At 48.8% G+C, this 20,983-nt stretch overlaps 1 protein-coding gene across 1 annotated transcript in view; it reads left to right on the top strand.

Moving 5' to 3' along the window:
- The first annotated feature begins 226 nt into the window (after positions 1-226).
- Slc18a2 (solute carrier family 18 member A2) overlaps positions 227-20,983 on the top strand; it is a 29,758-nt gene continuing 9,001 nt past the window's right edge. The window contains exons 1-12 of the mRNA XM_048338162.1: positions 227-347; positions 1,647-2,001; positions 9,515-9,573; positions 9,803-9,886; positions 10,198-10,290; positions 10,982-11,071; positions 11,172-11,215; positions 11,286-11,346; positions 12,998-13,093; positions 18,912-18,990; positions 19,177-19,228; positions 20,398-20,461. Of these exons, the coding sequence (XP_048194119.1) occupies positions 227-347; positions 1,647-2,001; positions 9,515-9,573; positions 9,803-9,886; positions 10,198-10,290; positions 10,982-11,071; positions 11,172-11,215; positions 11,286-11,346; positions 12,998-13,093; positions 18,912-18,990; positions 19,177-19,228; positions 20,398-20,461 (1,198 nt within the window). The remainder of the gene's footprint in view (positions 348-1,646; positions 2,002-9,514; positions 9,574-9,802; positions 9,887-10,197; positions 10,291-10,981; positions 11,072-11,171; positions 11,216-11,285; positions 11,347-12,997; positions 13,094-18,911; positions 18,991-19,176; positions 19,229-20,397; positions 20,462-20,983) is intronic.

The following is a 20,983-nucleotide window of genomic DNA, read 5'->3' as shown; positions in this document are numbered from 1 at the left end:
GGCGGGGGGGGGGGGGTTCGGGGCAGCGCCCCGATCTCGGGTTGGCGCCCGCGAGCGCCGTCGGGGCGCCGCTCCCCGGGCGCAGAGGCCGCGGCGGGGAAGCTGCCCTCCAGTGGGGCGCGCGTGTGGGCGACCCCCCGGGATCGGCCTGGCGCTCCGGACCCCCCTGACCCCCCCGCCTGACGCCGCCGCGCCGCGCCCGCAGCCCAGCGCCCCCCTCCCCGCCATGGCCCTGGGCGAGCTGGCGCTGCTCCGCTGGCTGCACGACAGCCGCCACTCGCGGAAGCTCATCCTGTTCATCGTGTTCCTCGCGCTGCTGCTGGACAACATGCTGCTCACCGTCGTGGGTACGTACGGCCCCGGCCCCGCGCCCCCCGCGCGCCCCGCGCGCCCCGCGCCCCCCGCGCGCCCCGCGCGCCCGGCCCGACAGAGCGCACGCAGCCCCCTCTAGACGGCCCGGGCTCCGGCAGCTGCCCTGCGGCTTCGCCTTCCTGGCCGCCAGGTCAAAAACTGACAAGCGATAAGACCCCCAACTTCTGTTTCCTCCTGATAATGTCTGCTTCCCGCGGCTTCCCCTTCCACTGCGGGGGGGGGGGGGGGGAAAGATTTCTGTGAAAGAGGAGCAAGTGCCCAAAGTTCAGGGTAACGCTTGAGAATAACGACTGTGCAAACACGAAAGGCGGGAGCCCCAACCCTCCCCCCCCCCCCCCCGCCACCTTAGGAAAAAAAAGAATAAGGAGGTGGCCTTTAAACGCCGTCCATAGGTGATAGACCTCAGTCGTTACGCGTCAGGACACTGGGCAATTGGAACGGGGGCGGGGGTTAGACTTTTCCCTCAAATGGAGTTTGTTTTTTTTTTTTAAATGAAATAATTGAAAACCAGCCCCATTAGCAGAGAAGTGTGTGACGTGCTTTTTCTTTGAAAAGGTACCGATGGTTAGTGAATAGCGCAATCATCTTTCCGTCGCGGTGAGCGTTGGGCAGCGGTGTCACAACAGCCCCCAGAGCTTTCTTGGCTCAGGCGGTCTGAGCTGTCTGGGCCCTTGCCAGCTCAGGAACAAGGACCTGGGCTCCCCTAGGCCTTGACTTCGCTCTGGCTGCTCAGGTGCCCAAACTTCCCTTCCATTGGACACTTTTCCTTTTCCTTTAATGGAAGCCTAAGGAGTTCTTAAATCTTACAAGTTGTATGGAACAGGGCAGGTTCTCTTGTACAGAAGAGATGGCTGAAAGTTAGCCAGCTGCAGAGCTTCCCGTTTATTATTGTCCTACAGATTTTTTTTCTTCCTAAAGTGTGTATTGAAATCTAGATTTCGGTTTCCTCTCTTGAGAAGTCTCTGAGCCTTTGTAGGAAGCATTGGTTGACTTGACTTCACACATGATCCTGAGGACAAATGACCCAATTCCCTGGGACCAGTCCCTGGAGTCCAGCAGCTACTCCTTAACATAGTTGAGACTCACAGAGGCCTTGCTGTTACCCTTGGTTTACTAAGTGGTGTGAAATCAACCATACGCCTGGCACCAGGCATGTGCCAGCTTCCTGATCCTCATTCAGCTTTTCATGCAACCTTAGGTTGGCTGGCTTCTGTTCTGGGGAAGGGTCAAGCATGATTGTCATGGTCATTGTCATTGATCTGCCCTTGTCCTAGTCCCCATCATTCCCAGTTACCTGTACAGCATTAAGCATGAGAAAAATACGACAGAAATCCAGACTCCCAGGCCAGTGCTCCCAGCCTCCACTTCGGGAAGCTTCCAGAGCATCTTTTCCTACTATGACAACTCCACCATGGTCACTGGGAACAGCACTGGAGACCGTCATGGGGGACAGCCACATAAAGCCACCACCACCCAGCACATGGTGACCAACACATCCGCCACCCCTTCTGACTGTCCCAGTGAAGACAAAGACCTCCTGAATGAAAACGTGCAAGTTGGCCTGCTGTTCGCCTCCAAAGCCACGGTTCAGCTCCTCACCAACCCTTTCATAGGGCTGCTCACCAACAGGTAGGCCCTGTGAACAGAGTTGGAGAATTTTAGGTTTACCCAAGATTCCTTGCCATCTGCTTCTCATTCACCTGTCACAGGGTGGAGAATCTGTGGCGGGTGGGCCAGGAAGCTCCCCATCTCCTGACCCTTACGTCTGTGCTCACAGTAGCTAGGATTTCCATTTGTTCTGGCTTTCCATCTTCCTCTCTCCTTTCCCTCGCTCAGCAAAGATGACAGCATGAACAGAACAGGGCTTTGATTCTGTCCAAATGCCCGGTTTTGCGAGCATACTGATCACAATGGCTGTCGGGCAGCAGGATCTCTGCAGCCACCAGGGCCAGCATCCAGGCGTCTGTGTGCCACGTGACTTGCTCTCATCGTCTACCTCTGGCTGTGCACCTGCTGTCGAAAGCCAGGGTGCTTTCTCTCAGAGCCAGCATTGTGGAGGATGTGGAAGCTGCCCACCTGGGGAGCATGGGAAGGGATTGGTGGTATTGAGGTAGAGATGAAGCTCTTTGCCATGCCAAGCTTCTGAGCCAGGTTCTTCCCTTTCTGTCCTCTACTGCCTTGTGCCCTTGTGAACAAAGGGAAAAGCAATGGAAGCCATTGTGTAGGGAGTCCACGCTGCCCAGCCTAGCTTTGGAACCTTGGTGTTCTGCCTCGTTTTGGACCTGCAAGGTCTCTGTAGCTGGTGACCATCCCGCAAGGCGTGTTGTGCTGTCCCTTAGCTGTTCACACAAGGCTAGAATTCCACCACTTCTGGCTTTGTGCTGCTAAATCAGACATAAGTGTCTCATGGACTTCCCTGCCCATGATCTTTAGATTGCAGCCTTCTGAGAAGGTGAACTGCAGGCATGAGCCATCGATGCTTGGCCAAGTATGGGTTCTTTTACAGCTGAAATGACCCAATTCTGCCTTGAATATGGACCTCAAAGCACAGGACATTGTGCTGTGAGCCGTCTCCTAAGGTGTCAGCAGGTAGGAGTGGGAGCTGGTAGTTAGGGGATGAGCCAGGTCACTCCATAGACAGAAAGGTGAAAATGGTAGAGAGGAGTGTGTTTAGAATCCGGCCTTCGTGGTAAGTAGGGCAACTTAGGAAAGGCAGGGAGGCGGGGGGGCGCAGAGGGCTCTGCTGAGCCAGGCTGTAAGGCTCCTAGCATGTAGCAGGTAGGAATAAGATTTAGGATGGGGGTGGTAGCAGAAGCAACTTAAAATTCTAAGGCTAGGATGAAGAGTTAGTGAATCAAGCAGAGGGACACCAAGAGAGACTCATTCATTCAACACAAAGTAAAAATGTTGCCTTTTGCCTATCATCCTGGCTACTGAGGAGGCCGAGATCTGAGGATTGAGGTTCAAGTCCATCCCAGGCAAATCAGAGAGACTCTTATCTTCAGTTAACTAGCAAAATGAAAAACAAAACAAAACAAAAACCCAGAAGTGGAAGTATGGCTCACGTGGTAGGTAGAGCCCTGAGTGCAAAAGCCAAGCAAAAGCTTGAGACCCTGAATTCAAGTCCAAGTGTCAGCACAGAAAAAACAAAAAGCCAAAATAATAATAATAATAATAATGTGGCCCCATATTCACACGTCATTGCCAGTTCTGATTGAGCAAGGAGCCAGGAAAGGGCTCGTGTGGAAATGGAGCCCTGCACTTGTGAAGAGTTGGAACTCTGTGAGCTGAGGCCGGGTCTGGGGTAGTGACCAGCATTCAGACAGAGGCTGTGGCAGATCTCAACTTCCCTCATTACTGGCCATTTTTGACCACCTCGGGTTGCTGCAGATGTGCTGGGGAGGTGGGGGGGCAAGGGCACACATTTCCAGCTGCAGTTAGATGTGTTAGAAGGACTCCTGTCATTGAATCCGTGGTAGCAGCCGGCTCTCCTATTATGCAGAGCAGTAGTGTAGGGCTGCCTGCCACATCAAACATACTAGACAGATTAACCCAGGGACAGCTGATTGGGCACCCACAGAGAAGCCTCATTATGGAGGTGAAATTCTGTGGCTTCTCTCCTCCAGGACAAACAGACCTTGGGAGTTACAGGGTTCTCTCTCACTCTCTCTTTCTTTTTTGACCCCAAATTAAGAGCACTTCTTAAAATGCATCTGGTATAATTACAGAACAACTGCTCAAGGTTTTGTACTCTGACAGCCAACAAGCTTGAATACTACATGGGAAAATTGAGGACATTATCGTAATAATGCCTTGCCAGTCGCTGGGGTAGCACTGTGAAATACTTAGAAACTCCCTGAAATGATGTAACTGTTCCAGTCTTCCAAATGCAAATCAGAAAAGAACAGCCTTTTTCACACTGCCATTCTTGGTTTGAATGCTTTGGCTTCACCATGGGGGAGAACCAGCAAGGCCTTTGCCTTAGTAAATATCCCAATTCTTTGCGGTTTCACCCACCATGGCTGATGTCTGGGGCTCCAAAAGATTGTCTTCTGAGAGAATCTTCATTTTGCATTGTTGGCTTGTGAAATGTTGTCTATTCTTATAGTGGGTGATCCATTTTGGAAATTATGTAGGGTCAAATTTGAACATCTATCTGCTTTTCCTAGCTACATTTCCTAGCACATTAAAAAAATCTATCTAGCATTGTCCGGTAATAGAGAAATGTAAACTGTTTTTAGGATTGACAATAGGTGGTAGTTTGTAAATTTTCCTAATATTTTCTGATGGTAGTCAACAAGAAATTGAGGACTTACAGCTTCTGCGGGCACTTAAAGACTGGTTTCCTTCTTGATTCAGAGGGAAATTAGCAGAGAAGGATGATTTGTCTTCCTACTATGTTTTTCTATAATCTGTTTGTTTTTATACCTTTTCTGTGAGCCATTGTAAACAGCAAGAGAGATATGGTTCACATCCTCAGGGTTGGTAAACAAGTATGCTTAATAAAAACAGCATTTGAACATTGGTGAATGTTTCTGGCCACGGAAGAGTTAAAACACCACCTGTAAATTGTGTTTCCAGTGCTGTAAATAAGTGTGAGGAATAGCATTTGGAAGTTGGCTCCCCTTTTCCTGGGTAGAGAGCACCTGAGCTGGTGCACACTTCACCAAGTGCTTCTGGGATAGTCCTAGAATTTTAGGATGAAGGAGTTGGTGTCGCAGAAGGAAAAGCAGTTGTCTCTGGCTGCCGCTCATGTCCAGGCGCTAAGACTCTTTTCTTCTCCTCTTGCCTACTGTTAACTGAGTTCTTACTTTTGGCTATTCACAATAAAGAACAAAAGTCAAGAATATTCCTGGATCTCCTCCAACCAAGCCCAACAGGTAAAGGCACAAACAAAATTTTAGCTAACAGAATCTGGGACTTGAGGAGAGGGGAAAATCTGATTTCTTTCCATGTGGCCCTGACCCCAGCAATAGATAGTTTTTACCCCCAGCTCTGACGTGAGTTTGTCCATCCCCAGGAACATGGGGGAAGAAGCTTCTGGAGTCAGGCCAGTCAGAATCACTGCCCTGGAGACCCTGTGTGTGTGAGATGAGATACCCCACATCACACAAGTCGCACCCTGACCCCTGTGCTCATGGTCAAGATAGTGACAGCTGAGAGGCTTTTGTCAGATGATTAAGGAAGGTAGCCTTCTGTCTATGTGTTCAGTGTTGAGATAAGACCGCATGCCAAGCCCACGACACAAAATAATACCTTCTAGCTCCATGCGAGTGTTTGTTTAGCTGAGGAGCTGACATAAGTTATTCTTGTTTTATTTACTTTCCAGGCTCTGTATATTCACTGCAATTATGGTACCAGACAGGAACAAAGGACCTTGGAGTTTAAAATATGGAGTTGGCATAGACCCAATAAACCACTAAGGGTGGCTTGGCCAATTCAATTTCCCTCTTGGGGCTGGTGTGACTTATTTTTATAATTCTAGTTGAACTGTTCAACTAAAAGCTATTTGATGTATTCAAAGGGAGCTAGCAAGCATGTCATCATTTTCCTCCAGTAGGTAAATTTTAGGTATATATGTATATAAAGTGAATATTTCAGACAAACACTGTGAAAACATCATAACTTTTGTCTTCAGTAAGTCAGATAAAGATGGGGCCCTGCTTTTCCCTCCCTCTCTCTCTCCTTCTTCCCTCCCTCCTTTCTCCTCTCTTCTCCCCTCCCCTCTTCCCTCCCTTCTCCTACCTTCTTCCTTCTCTTCTCCTCTCTTCTCCCCTCCCTTCTTCCCTCTCTTTTCCTACCTTCTTCCCTCCCTCCCTTCTCCTCTCTTCTCCCCTCCCTTCTCCTGCCTTCTTCTCTTCCTCCCTTCCTCTTATGCTAATGGTTGAACCCAGGGCCATTCATACCCTTGAGCTGCACCCCAGTTCAGGACTTGGCATCCCTTGTCTTCATTTACTTCGTGTGAAGTTTAAATAGTAGTCACATCTCTAGAACCAAGAGATCCTCCTGGCAGCTGCAGCCTGCAGAAAGTCACGGCCATGGCTGAGGGCTGTCTCTTTTGCCTTCCTTCTTAGCTTGTCACTGTCTAGAGGGTCTGCTTTGTATCAAGCCAGCAGCAGCCATTGGCTTAATTTATTTCCATAGTTACCTCGTGTATTTGAAAGCAGTTATGTTTCCTCACAAATCTTTGCTAACATCTGAATGACAAGGAGGAAGCCACAGGGCATGAAATCTCTATGAAATTTACCAGGGTTCTTTCTTTATTTATTTCTTTTCCAGCAGCAGCCAGTTGGTCTGCAGTAGGCTTTGTAAGAATAAGCAGTGACCTTTTCAGCCTCTCTGTGGACAGGGAAACCAGCTGTTTGGGAAAGGGATCTTCCATCCTAGACGACAGCAGTGCCTTCGCTTTGAACTCAGGAGAAACCTGCCATGGAATTAGAGAAACGAGGCTGGGATGGAAAGCTCTCTGGAGCTGTGTGTCCAGAACTCACGCCAGGTCTGGGGCCGGGGCCCACACACCAGTTCACACACAAAGTCTGGGTCCACGGAGCCTCCTGTGTGGATCTCCTAGCCAACTCAAGAATTTTTTTTTTTCATTTACCAAGTGATTAACAAGCTGACTTCCTAGTACTGTATTTCTTTTTTTTTTTTTTTTTTTTTTTGGCCAGTCCTGGGGCTTGGACTCAGGGCCTGAGCACTGTCCCTGGCTTCTTCCCGCTCAAGGCTAGCACTCTGCCACTTGAGCCACAGCGCCACTTCTGGCCATTTTCTGTATATGTGGTGCTGGGAAATCGAACCCAGGGCCTCATGTATATGAGGCAGGCACTCTTGCCACTAGGCCATATCCCCAGCCCCCTAGTACTGTATTTCTGAACAAATTAAAAATACCCTCCACTTCCTGCTTTACTTTTTAGGAGATAAGGGAGAGAAGACAGTGACTCTTTCTCAACTGGGAATGGTTTGCATCTTGTGGGTTCCTTACTTTTGTCCTAAAGGAAAATCGAGGTGTTAGCAAACTGAGGCTCCAGTCTGCATCATTCAGCCTCCCTGTCAGCTTTGGAGGAAAACTATTGCTCGCCAGCGGCCATTTAGGGACCTAAGGATTTTCTCCACCAATTAGTCACCTGTAATTGGTATTGCTTTTATTGTTACTCATAGTTTTCTGTGGGTTTACTGTATGATTTTCATTCTTCGTCAAATTGGATTAATTGCACCCTGAAGCTTTATGGGAGGCGACCTTAGGCTGCCATGACTCAGAAGGGGATAGCAGTGGGACTTTGGGTTAAAGGTTTGCTGAATCAGAGCCTCTTAGCTAGTAATACTTTAATTGAGATGGCATTGACTTGAGAGAAGGCCAATTCAGCTATTTATGACTAATGTCTTTTGAGTCCCCATCTGTGTAGCAGACCTAGTGGGGAAAGAGAAAGCGTGGTGACCCACTGCTCAGAGACCTGGGGACACGTGCTGGCAAGGCGGGTGTACAGGGCTGGCAGAGCTAAAGGGGAAGCCCTAGGAGGGACTTCCACTGGATCTTCTTTGCCCTGGGGCTGAGCACTCAGGAAGGATGCCGCCTGCAATTGACCTCTAGGTAGCCTTGACCTCTAGGTGGCTTGGCCAGTGTTGGAGCTGCAGGCCTGTGCAAGGAGAATCCAGGTGTACACGCAGCTGTGGCGAGCTGCTTTATCTCAAAAGGAGGCTGTGGACTGGTACGACTATGGCTTTCCTTCCAGTGTTGCCATTCAGTTATTCCACACCTGCTTGGCTAACATCCTAAAGGAATTCCCTTGTGTAGGCACACAGCCCTGTGGTTCCCGGTGGGACCCCGTGTCCTCCATCCCATGCACCTTTGGGGTCCTTCATCCCAGGAAATTGGGTCTCCACCAAAATGTATGTGGGCACATCTGGCCTGGCACATGTTAATCACCCACCGTATGCTTACCACATGACCGAAACAAGTTCCCCTCCCCCCGGTGCCCCTAGGCAGGGTGGAGAGGATGCCAGGCTACCTGCATGTTAGGGCAACTAGCCTGGCATGCTTGGCTTTCTGTCTTCTTGGGTGGAGTTGGTCCTCTCTGGGTTCTTGGCATCTAGGCAGAGGAGAAGCAGCCTGAGAAACTCCGGGCTATTCTGGTGAGGGGGACACCCACCATAGGCCATAGCTCAGCCAGTGAGGGCCCCTCCTCCTCCAATAGAGCGTTCTGGAGGCTGTGCCACGCGCATGCAGCGGCTAAGCTGTGTCATCCAGGCAAACGAAGGGGAAAGAGGGAGACTGAGGGGAATTTCCATAGCACCCTGTGCTCTCGGTTCCCCGCAGGCCCAGGGCTCCCCACCACCGGCCTGGTGCCAGAGCTCTGTGTGGGTGATGATCTTACAGGGTGATTTAGGGTTTTTAACTTCGTGTGTGTGTGTGTGTGCTGTTTCTGGGGCTTGAACTCAGGGCCTGGACGCTCAAGGCTAGTTAGTGTCCTACCATTCGAGCCACAGCTCCAATTTCCACTTTTGTGTGTGTTTGTGTGTGATTAATTGGAACTAAAATTCCATGGACTTCCCTGCCTGGGCTGGCTTTGAACTATGATCTTTAGATTGCAGCCTCCGGAGTAGCTAGGATTAGAGGTGTGAGTCACTGGCACCGGGCCGATGTTTTAACTTTCACACAGAACACAGGGATGTCTTTCTAGGCTGGCCACACTTGGGTCAGAAGAAGTCAGATTTAAAAGTCTTACATCCTAATGTCTCTTCCACACAGCGCTGTCATTTTTGCTGCCAGTTGAATTACTTTAATAGCCTTTTACCAGTCATTTGATTGCAGTGTCCCTTTGGGGGAATTCTAGCTAAGACTGTAATTAAAGGAGTAATAACAGAAAAAATGGGCAGAAATCAGGCTGTGTGGTTTGGATGGGTTCTGTGTTAACATTTATTCCAGAGAAATGTCTGTTCAGAGTGGCAGTCTGTAAATGCATTCATGTTCCAAGACAGTCAAACACTAAAAGGTCACATTGGAAACACCAAGTATATGAATTTTTAGAAAAGTCCACTAAACACTTATCCATCTGATCCCTGAGGATAAATGGGGGAGAATCAATCTAAAGCCTTAAAAAAATGCCTTGGCAGTTATGAGACTTTCCTCATTTGTGTTTTACAGAATCGGCTATCCAATTCCCATGTTTGCAGGATTTTGCATCATGTTTCTCTCAACAATTAGTGAGTGCATCCTGTTGACCTGTGGTGGAGATGTGCCTCCCACCAGCTGGGAATCAGCCTACACCTGGGGGGTTGCTATGGTGGTGGTGGGAACAGGAGAGGGCTTTGTGAATGTGGGCTGCATATTCACTTCACAGGGGACTTCAGGCACAACCCCTGCTGGGACTTGGGGCTGGTCTTGCCAGCCCGGGCATGGCCTCCAGGTGGTGGGTGGCTCTTTTCTTCGCAGTGTTTGCCTTCTCCAGCAGCTATGCCTTCCTGCTGATCGCCAGGTCTCTCCAGGGCATTGGCTCCTCCTGCTCCTCGGTGGCTGGTAGGTGTGAAAACCGGCATGGGAAGGGCAGGTTGCTCGGCACTGAGGAAGACTTGGCCTCTCAGATAGTTAGGTGGGCCAGTTCAGGCACTCAAATACCAATACCTCAATACCAATACCAATACCAGTATCTCAGGCACTCAAGGTATTGGAGAGGAGGATTTCAGAAGGTGCTCACATTCCTTTGGGATTCTGCTAGTCACATAGGCCGGCTGGTCCCGCACATTCAGGGAGATGCTGGTCTGGAGGAGGGGCTGGGGTTTGTGGAGCTCCATAGAGCTTGGGTACTGACTGTGTCTTTTCCTATTTAGGGATGGGCATGCTTGCCAGTGTGTACACAGATGACGAAGAGAGGGGCAATGCCATGGGCATCGCCTTGGGAGGCCTGGCCATGGGGGTCTTAGGTGGGTACTATGCACACAGGGCCCTTCTGGCACTGAGGAGTGATGGGCCTGGTTCCATGGCCCTGGCCACTGTAGGGCTGTGTCTACATTGACACAGACAGAATCCCCAGCCCTTCCCTTTCTGTTTCCTACATTCGTGGATGTTTTAGAAAATGGCAGGGACTCCCATAGTGTCTGGGCCAAACCTCCCCGGGCCCAGATATAACATACAGGGCTAAGCATGGCAAGCTGATGGACCTCTTTCCTCTCCCAAATTCTGAGTTTGAATCTGTGAGAACCTTCTTTCTGGTTTTCTGTCTGCTATCTCCCCTGCCCAGGCTGACACCAGAGACAAACCCTTCCCCGAGGTAGGCTCAAGTCTTTTCCCTGTCTTTGACATTCTTTCAGTGAAGCCTGCCCATACCCTTGCACACGTGGATGGAGCCCACCTGTCCCTCCTCCCAGACAGAAGCAACACAGCCCCAGGGCCTGGCTCAGGTCCTCTGACATTCTAGCCTTTGCTCTCCACATTTCTCAGAGGAAAGCCCTCAAGGCAACTTGATGCTAACTAAATAAAATGGCGGCCATGCCCTCCAGTCTGTTTTGGAACAAAGCAGAGAGAGAGAAACACAATGAAGAAACGGAGGGAGGTTCTCATGTGGGGAGGCCCATGTGTCTACCAGGACTGGCTAGACCCTTTCTCTTCCTGCAGTGGGACCCCCCTTTGGGAGCGTCCTCTATGAGTTTGTGGGGAAGACCGCCCCGTTCCTGGTGCTGGCTGCCTTTGTACTCTTGGATGGCGGTGAGTGACATCCGGGTACTGTGGACTTGGGCACCTGTGTTGCCTGTGCTTGGGCCTCGTGTGCTTCCTGAGAATGGATGTCTGTGTTCTTCCCTTGCAGCTGTTCAGCTCTTTGTGCTCCAGCCATCCCGGGTGCAGCCGGAGGTAAGAGCTGGGAAGTAAGGGCCCCAAAGTGCACCGGTGACTCTTCATCATCCTTGTTTTTGCTTGACAGAGTCAGAAGGGGACACCCCTAACCACCCTGCTGAAGGACCCCTACATCCTCATTGCCGCAGGTGGGGCTCCCGAGATGCTGGAGGTGGGGTGTGGGGGGGGGAGGGGAGAGTACCATTTTCACTGGAGATGTGGGGCCGCAGAAGCACGTTGGAGGCGGTTTGCCACCTATGCCTGTCAGCCTAGATCCCTTTTCTTTTCCTTTGGGCAAATGTAAACGGTGTGCGTGGCGCTCTGCAGAGGCCTCAGGAGGCCCTGCCTCAGTCCACCGTGTTCACGGACTGCCAAAGGCGATCAGTGTTTGGTCTTGAACCTTCTAGAAGGATGTGATAACTTCACGGAAGGGGTCTTGAGTGGGTATTGATTCCCATGGGAATGTATGAGTGGAGACTCAGAGTTGAGTTCCAGAGGGCACAGAGATTCCCCTCCCTTTTCCCAGGGCCCAGCCTTGTGCGGGAGCCACTGGGGCCTGTGTGTCGGGCCCTGGCATCAGAGGGCCTGGCTGTGTGCTGCTTCCTAGGCAGCCTTGCCCTATGGCATCAGGCCCAAGGATAAGATTTGTCTAGGCAAGGCTCCCACGCCCCAGGAGGGCTACGGGTGGCTGGGAATCCTGGACCCTGTCCTACCTGGGGTGGGAGGGTCCTCTGAATTTGGTGAGGGTAGCATGTAGTTATAAGGGTGGAGAAACTGATGCTACAACCTCCCTGTGCATGGGGACCTCAGGCACAAGAGGATTGTGGCGGATGGGGTTCCAGAGATGTGACCCCTGGACCCTGAGCGTGTCTGCCGCAGCCTGAGCTACTCCTGCCTTGGGTTTTTAGCAATCTCACTGCTGGGAGGAAATGTGAGAATATAAGAAATATCAGGATGTACCAAACACTACCTGGAAGAATTAGCCAGAGCTTTCAGTGTCTGCGGGAGGGGGTAGGACTGGTTTCCAGCAAGGTAGAAGAGGAGAGAGCCCAGTCAGTCACTCCTGTGTTCTACTTTTAAATGTCACAGAGAATGAAAAACCTTGCTTCATTATGTGTGCACCTTCACGACTGTACAATATTCTTTGAATTTGTTCTAGCAAATTATAGGTTCCACAGAACACAACACAGGAAGCTCCCAGAATGATAGAGGACGGTTCTGTGTGTATTTTTCCAGGTGGCTCTATTTTTTACAAAGGGTCTGTTTGACAGAGTGATAATGAATATTTACATAGATATCCAATATGGGTAGATGGTTTAAAAAAAATCCCTCCATAGTACACTTGTACCACATGCAGCACAACCCTCGGATTATCTGGCATCTCAGGGTACCATTAGAAATGCCAGTGCCCAATGCATGAGAAAACATAGTCACAAGAGCCTCAGTTTCCTGGTAATGTGTATGGTCTGAAAATTGCTCAGCTGCTGAGCACTTCAAGTAGCTTCCTCCATTCACACACCGGAGCTCCTTTTAGTCTCTGTTGAGTTGGGTAGGTGAAACCAGATGATTGCTAAGGCTCTCCTCAGCTTCCAGCTTCCTGGCTCTGAGATTCTACTTGTTTATAATTAGAATAAATAAACATCCATTGCTATCCTCTGGGCTTGCCGTTTATCATTTTCTTAGGGAAGTAGAAGTTCTAAGTATCTGAGCTCTGGGCACCGGCCTGTGACTGTGTTTGGAGACCATCAAGGTCACTGGATACTGAAACAGCAGCACACTAACCTTACTCCTCCCCTAAAGGCTCCATCTGCTTTGCGAACATGGGGATCGCCATGCTGGAGCCCGCCCTGCCCATCTGGATGATGGAGACCATGTGTTCTCGAAAGTGGCAGCTGGGTAAGGACCGGGGTTCTCATTCTAGAGCCTTTGTTTCCAGGGCAGGTTCTGTCAGCCTAGCCCTCCTGAGTGGGGGGTGGGGGGGATGGTGTCAAAGCTATTGCTTTTGTTCAACTCTGAATGAACTCAGTGCCTAGAGCAGCGTGGGCTGTTTTAGCTCCAGCTTTTATATCATTCAGGATGAATGTTTCACATAAAACGTGAAAGTACCAAAAATAAAGACAGGGGGCTGGGGATATAGCCTAGTGGCAAGAGTGCCTGCCTCGGATACACGAGGCCCTAGGTTCGATTCCCCAGCACCACATATACAGAAAACGGCCAGAAGTGGCGCTGTGGCTCAAGTGGCAGAGTGCTCTAGCCTTGAGCGGGAAGAAGCCAGGGACAGTGCTCAGGCCCTGAGTCCAAGGCCCAGGACTGGCCAAAAAATAAAAAAATAAAAAAAATAAAGACAGGGAGAATGGAATGCTTGTTTACCTTTCATTCAAATAGATTATATTATAAAATATGTTATAGTTATACAACATATCATAACATCTCGTTCAAATATATTGCCATCTTATAAATATTATAAAGATATGCTTGCTAGTTATTATTGTTAATCTCTTACTGTGCTTATTTTCTGTGGTATACTTTTATAGGTGTGGTGGTAGTTGGTGGTTTCAGACATGTGCCCGGGGGTCTTGGAAAGTGTCCCACACAGATAAGGGGGAGCTCTGCTAATTGCATTAAGTGTTTTAGTTACATTAGCATTTATCATTGACTTTGTGAATATTGCTTCTAGCTGAACTGTGTAGACAGAGTGCTGTAATTTCCTTTCATTTTGACATTTTTTTTCTTTTCCCTGTAGTTAGTTATGGCTTTGTTTTTTTTCCATTTTCTTTCCATTCATGAACCTATCTTCCAGAATCTCTGGCAAGATGAAAATTCTCTATGTGCAGTTTAGGTACATTAGCCAACATGACCTTTCTGTGGAATTTTCTCATTTGTGGACATTTGTTCTAGCTTTCCATGCTAGATACGGTGCTCTCTAGATCAGGTTGAGATTTTCCTACTGTTTCGTATATTCAATTTATTCTGTCTTTCCTTTTTACTTATCTTTCAGGCTTTTTGTGTGTGTGTGTGTGTGTGTGTGTGTGTGTGTGTGTGTGTGTGTGTGTGTAGTGAGTGTCACGGGGCTTGAACTCAGGGCCTAGGCACTGTGCCTTAGCTCTCTGCTCAGGGCTAGTGCTCTACCACTTTAACACAGCTCCACTTCTGGTTTTCTGGTGGTTAATTGGAGATAAGAGTCTCACAGACTTCCTGCCCAGGCTGGCTTCAAACTACGATCCTCAGATTTCCGCCTCAGATATCAGGATTACAAGCGTGAGCAACCAGCGCCTAGCTTGTTTGCTTCCTCTCTCTTTCTTCCTTTCTCTTTAAATTAACATTTTAAAGGAGTTTGGGGTATGAGTAGAATAAAAGCTATAGACTCAATCTGCCCTGCCCAGTGGATATATAGCCCATCATTCCTTCTAATGCATGCATATTGTGGTATTTTAAAGTCATACCATACATTTTCAACCAGGCCCTCCTCTTTCACATCTGGGTTAGTTCCTGTCTTTGTTTTAGTTTTTTAATTGCAGTACTAGGGCTTGATCTCCGGGCTTATACTTCCATTTGGCCTTTTCTGCTTATGGCTGGTGCTCTACCACTTAAGCCACAGTTCTTCTTCCAGCTTTTTGGTAATTAACTTGAGATAAATAATCCTTAAATGGTGGAAGGGGCCTGGAGTGCATGACAGCATAGATGGGCATGATAGTTGTTTTGGGGGTGATGATAATCTTCTGGGTTCCGGTAGTGGAAATGATTGCACAATCTTGTGACTACATTAAAAACCACCAAGCTGCACTCTGTAAAGCATGATTTTCATAAGATGGGAGTTATGGTGAAAAGCAAAACCCAAAAGAAGCCCCAAATAGCAAGCTTTATTCAGGGAAGGAGAAAAGATTCTGGAAGATAAACTGAGGCCGTTTCTTAGAAAATGCAGTCCTGACCTTCCCGGAGGCAGGGATGGAAGAGGATTTCCCTGAACCTCAGTGGCTTTTACAGAAAGCCCGGGGCTCGGAGCGGGAGGGATGCTTGTCTCTAGCAGTCTGCAGGAGTACCTTCACAGAAGACGGGGGCAGTCCCGCTGCTGCCCCTCATAGGTCCTTTCCCAGCTGGCTCCTTTTTCCCCCTGGTCTTTGGTGCCTTGGAGGTTGGGTGTTTCCACACGCACCATCTGTGCAAGCATGGCATGCAGAGTGCAGCCAGCTCCTTGCCTTTGCTTTGTGCACACTCTCCGCTGCAGAGCCGCTCTGATGTCTCCACTTAACCGACTTAGGATCCTAATTGAATGTGTCCGGGCCGAGCGTAGAACATTAAGCTGCTCTGCTCCCGTCTTCTCCAGACAGAGCCTGAGGCTTTCTCTATTAAGTCTTTAAGGTCAAGCAGGAGCCCCAGGCTGCAGGGCTGAGGTCGCGGAGGCTGGATGTCCGTGGAGATCATCTCTAGGCTTTCTGGCCGGCATTCCCGAGCTGCGCTGCACCTGGGCTGGCTCCTCTGCGGCGCTTCAAAGCATTGCTCTAGAGGTGGGCTCGTCATTCTTCAAGAGAATCCCCTTACCTGTGTCTCAGGCTCCGTGGAAGAGAGTTCTTCAGCCGGGACCTATAGATTCTCTAGGTCCCTACATCTGAGGTCGCCTCAAGTTGGGCAGAGTAGTGTGGAGGACCCTGTGGCAGAGGCCACGGGCTCTGGCTGTCTGGGAGTCTCAGAAGTCGTTCTGCCTCTGGGCCTCTCTGTCTTCTGTAGAGCAAGATCAGAAATGAGAGCCAAACAGTCCATCTAGCTGTGTGCGTGATGCGCGCTGCACCTGTGACATGGTGATCGAGCCGCAGTTTCTACGAAGAGATGACAGCCTGCTTCTACCCAAAAAGGGGCTCCCTTGTGAGAGTGGCCCCAAATTCCTCCTCTGCTACCTGGCACAGGGGAGGGGTTTATGAGTCAGGAGAGAATCATATTCTCATGGTGTTTTCTTTTTACCTCAAGTTCTAGATCTCATGAGCTCTCTTGGACAACCTTGGTGCTTAGGGGCTGAGTTCAGGATGACGTGCAAAGGGAAGCGTAGGCCCCAGGGGACGGGCTGCAGGGAAGCATGGAGCCAGACCCTCCCTTCTGGCCCATTTGCCTTCAGCGCAGTGTGGTGAGCCAGAATGGAATGGAGGGAAAGGCACGGGTCTGCCAGGCAGGGGGGCCTTTCTTTTCCTAGCCTGCACTAGCCCAAGAGGCTACCAGAAGAAAAGTGGGGTGCCATCTTAAGGCCAGACAGACCTAGGCCAGTGGACAACAAGGGATCTGTGATGGAAAAACCCATCTCTGGATTCTCCAATGAAAAAGCACTGGATTGGGTCTTTTTTTCTGCCAGTCCTGGGGCTTGAACTCAGGGCCTGAGCACTGTCCCTCAGTGCTCAAGGCTAGCACTCTACCACTTGAGCCACAGCACCATTTCTGGCTTTTTCTCTGTATGTGGTGCTGAGGAATCGAACCCAGGCCTTCATGTATGCAAGGCAAGCACTTTATTTACCACTAGGCCAGATTCCCAGCTCCTGGGTTGGGTGGCATGAAAGAAGGTGTTCCCTTCAACTTGAACGTGCTCACTGTGTGCCATGTGTAAACCTTCAGTAGGATATTTTTGGGGGGCGGGTTGGCTGTTACAGTGTTGGCCTGCACAGTAGTTGTGGTTTTTGAAGAAAATGAGTTATCAACATTTAAAATCAGATTTCATGCAAGAATCTAGAGTTCCAGCTTATCTAGATAGCCCAGAGCTTCAAATACTGAAAGTGCAGTTCGCCAGGCTTCATGCCCTAGTGATGGGCTAGAGGTGCTTTCTTAGATGGGGGTCACCATTGGCCTCTCTGTGCCTCAGGTCAGTGGATTTGGTAGCGTGGTACCGGCACTGTTATTTTCTTCCAGTTTGCTTGCTTCGTTATTTATATCTCCCCGTCCCCTTTTCCTGGTCCCTGGAGATACTGATCCCGAGACAGGGTCAGCGTGACTTCTATTCTGCAAAAGGACACAGTCTGTAGTATGAGTTGGCCACACATCTCTGGGCACCAGGTTTAAATACCACCAGCTTTGGGGAGCCTGGGCAGCTCAGTTCCTGGATTCCCTTGCAGTACCCGTGCATACCACAGAACAAACACCATCTGATTCTTTCCTTCACAGACACTTTCTGTGATGGCCAGAGAGCCATGTTGTCATTTGGCACTGCTCCAGGCTGGCATTGGGTTGGGTTGGGTATAGGCTGGCCATAAATGTTTGCTAAATGAGATTACACCTAACAGTGTGACTACTGCATATTGCTAAGTGTGATGGAAATGAGTCCCTGGTACATGAAATGGAATTGTTTTTCATTATTTTTTCCCAGAATTCCCTAGGCTAGGAGAATTTGGTTTGGGATTTTGTTCACAGAACATATCTCTTGGATGTCCCCAGTGTGTCTGAGTCTGAGCCTTTCCCTGGGTTTGATGGCTTGCATTAGTGCCTTGTTCTTAGAGGGACATCACCACATTTGTCCATTTGTGTGTCGCTCAGCTGCCTGGACAGGAAAGGCCCCGGCTCTTCTGCAGTTTGCATATAGTAGAGGTTTTCTGAACATCTGCTATGCATCTCTAGTATAGTCCGGCACAGTGCAGTCAAAGCAGCTTGAACTGCTTGTGACCAAGGATTGCAATCAAATCTGGTATCCGGTAAGCTTACCTTATTCATGGAATATTATATGACCAACAACACACATCTCCCATTTCAGCTGGTGTGGATAGTCTCTCATTATCATCAGTAGTTTAAATTCTATGTTGAGTACAAGTGGTTTTGTCTCAATGGTAGTCTTAGAACTATATACCCGCAGACACCAAAGATCACTTATCTGATTTCAAGGAGGAGTAAAATCATTAAAAGGCTGAAAAATAGTCTCTTATAAAGAGACTGACTTGTTTTCCTGGTAATAGAAGAGCTGAGATGGACAGGACCCACCCCTCTCCCCCCTCCCCCCTCCCCCCGCCATGCCAGGCTCAACGTGGTGATTGGGTGGGCCTTCTTGTTCCGTGTGGGACCATGTTCAAGGCAACCACTGACACTAGCAGGATGAAACTGCTCCTGGCTCATCAGAACTCAGGGGCTTCTTCTTTTAGGGAAGCATTCATTGAAATCTTGCATATGAAACCTCAGTCACATATGACTTCATTTTTGATACAGAAAGGTGTTCATAAAGTTAACTTGAGAAGCACAGAATGCAGAGTCGTTGCTGTGGTATAATGCCATCAGAGTACACAAAATCACACACATTTATAAGGAAAGTAACTGTGTGAGCTGTCTGAGTCATGCATGGGGTTTGGATAATTTTGACTGTTTTCTTTTTGCTTATCTCAGTTTCCTGTAATTCTTTCAATGACTGTGTGAGTCCGTATCTCACAGAACTGCAGAGGATGGGCCACACACGTAGAGGCCAGGCTGTCCCCATTGGTCCACATGTGAAGCTGCCACCAGACAGAGATGGAGACGAGATGCAGCTGCTGATAGAGAAATGGTTTTCATTTCGAGAGTAGCTCAGCAGCTTTATGGGATGGATAAGTCTCATGGTGTTCAGGCTGAGGTGGCGGCCACCGGATATTAGCTGTTTGGGTGCAGGCCCAGAGCTTCATTTCATCTGCTGGAATCAACTGTGCAGTGTCTGTGATTATTAGTTTTTCTGACGTGTGACTGCTATCAGAACTGATAAGGTGTCCTTTTCATAAATTCACAGGCGTGGCTTTCTTGCCAGCGAGTATCTCTTATCTCATTGGAACCAATATTTTTGGGATACTGGCACACAAAATGGGAAGGTAAGACAAGATGAAAGCTGTGTTCATTCTGTTATTCCAACAATGATGCGATTCTCTGAAGAAATTCTCAATTTTCCTGCCTTAGCTGTTACAAGTCAGTCTTGATTTCCATTGAAAGTTGGGGTTGGGGGGAAAAAAAACCCATCCTAAATGTGTATTTATTGATGTGCATTTTTCTTTGGACAGGTGGCTTTGTGCCCTGCTGGGAATGACAGTTGTTGGAATTAGCATTTTATGTGTGAGTAAAGACAGCATTTGACAAGTGGGGATAGCTTGGCATCTACCAGATTTTGTTTTGGTTGAGGTTCACGAAGCAACGTTTTATAGCAGGTTGAGTTTGTGGATGTTTAGTTTTGTTACGTCTTTCATTTTTCTCTAATTTTATAAGAACCATTGTAAACAGTTTTGAACAATATTCTCCCCTGGGTATAATTTTTATTTTATGTTGGCCATGATTTAAGATATTCATATGACATTGAGGTTTGATCTCAGAACTTTGGACTTGCAAGACAGGTGCTCTACTCCTTAAGTCATTCCTTCAGCCTTTGTGCTCTGCTTGTTTTCAGTGGCTCCCTCTTTGCTGGGATGGCCTAGTCTGCCTTCCTGCTTACACTTTCTGTTGTAGCTGGGCAGACAGGTGTATGCTACTGAGGCTTTTTTCTATAGAGATGGAGTTTCAAACTGTTTTTGGAAGGGGGATCTGACCTCAGTCTCCTGAGAATCACTGGCATGATCCATTGCATGTAGCTAGGATATTTTATGACATCATTTACCTGTACGTTTCTCTCCCCATTATGTTAAACATTAGAGTACCTAAAACACACTTGAGGGCAACTAAAGCCAGACAATATTTCAGATGTTCTATTACATAATTAAATCTAAAGGTTGTTTTTTTTTCTGTGTGACAATGCTAGGGTTTGAACTCAAGGCCTTACCTTTCTTTGTTTAGCAGATACTGTATCACCTGAGCCATGCCTTTTTTTTTTTTGGCTTAGTTATTTTTTTGGAAAGGGTTTTCCCAGAATGGCTATGAAGCATGATCCTTCTATCGATACCTCTCATGTAGCTGGGATGACAGATGTGAATCACTCTACTAGGCTTGTATATTGAGATGGGTTCTCACTATTTTGTTTTGTCTGGGCTGGCCTGCAACCACGATCCTCCCAATCTCTCTACCTCCTGAGTAGCTGGGATTACAGGCATGAAATGTACCATGCTTTTAACCTTCTAAGGATAAGAATGGCAAAACCTATCCTTTCCCCCACTCTTGTTTTTCTCAGAAGGGAGCAAGCATTAATCCCAGAGCATTACTCTTAAGGATATGTCCTTAAGACTTTTTCAAGATGATTTCGCCTTGGATTACTTGTTATTTTACTGTAACATTGCTTCATTGCTTTCCTCTTACAGATTCCTTTTGCAAAAAACATCTATGGACTCATCGCTCCCAACTTTGGAGTTGGCTTTGCAATCGGTAAGTCACATGAGCCAGTGCTTTCATCTGGAACTGGTTTTATTTTTTTCTTCTCTATTGGAGTGAGACCACCACAGATGTGGGAAGCGTGCGCTCCGTGGTGTAGCTCAGTGACCGCCCCTGGAGCGCACACGTGAAGATAGCCGCTTCCTCACGCTCGCCATTCATTCCCTGAAGTCCAGTGCGATTAGAAGGCCACGTCTTCTACCTTGGAACACTCCTAGTCTGAGTGTGAGGCCTGAGTGGGGTGTGGATGGGGAAGAAGCAGGTGAGACTTGTTGGCGTGCCTGCTGACGGGACCCTGGTGATTGAGAAAATGGTGGGTTAGGAAGGCGCAGCCAGAAGCAGGCCAGAGCGCCAGCAGCCTGCGGCCTCATCCGGGGTGGATCTGGACAATGAATGGCAAGGTGTGACAGCCAGGACTGGGTACCCTCACCGGAGCAGCAGAGGGGACCAGGTGAGGCAGAGAGCAGGGAAATGAGCGCCTAACAGGGCTCCGCTCCCTGGAACCTCAGTCCGTCC

Source organism: Perognathus longimembris, chromosome 2, assembly GCF_023159225.1.
Source record: "Perognathus longimembris pacificus isolate PPM17 chromosome 2, ASM2315922v1, whole genome shotgun sequence".
Lineage (NCBI taxonomy): Eukaryota > Metazoa > Chordata > Mammalia > Rodentia > Heteromyidae > Perognathus > Perognathus longimembris.
This window is presented reverse-complemented; position numbering and strand designations above follow the sequence as displayed.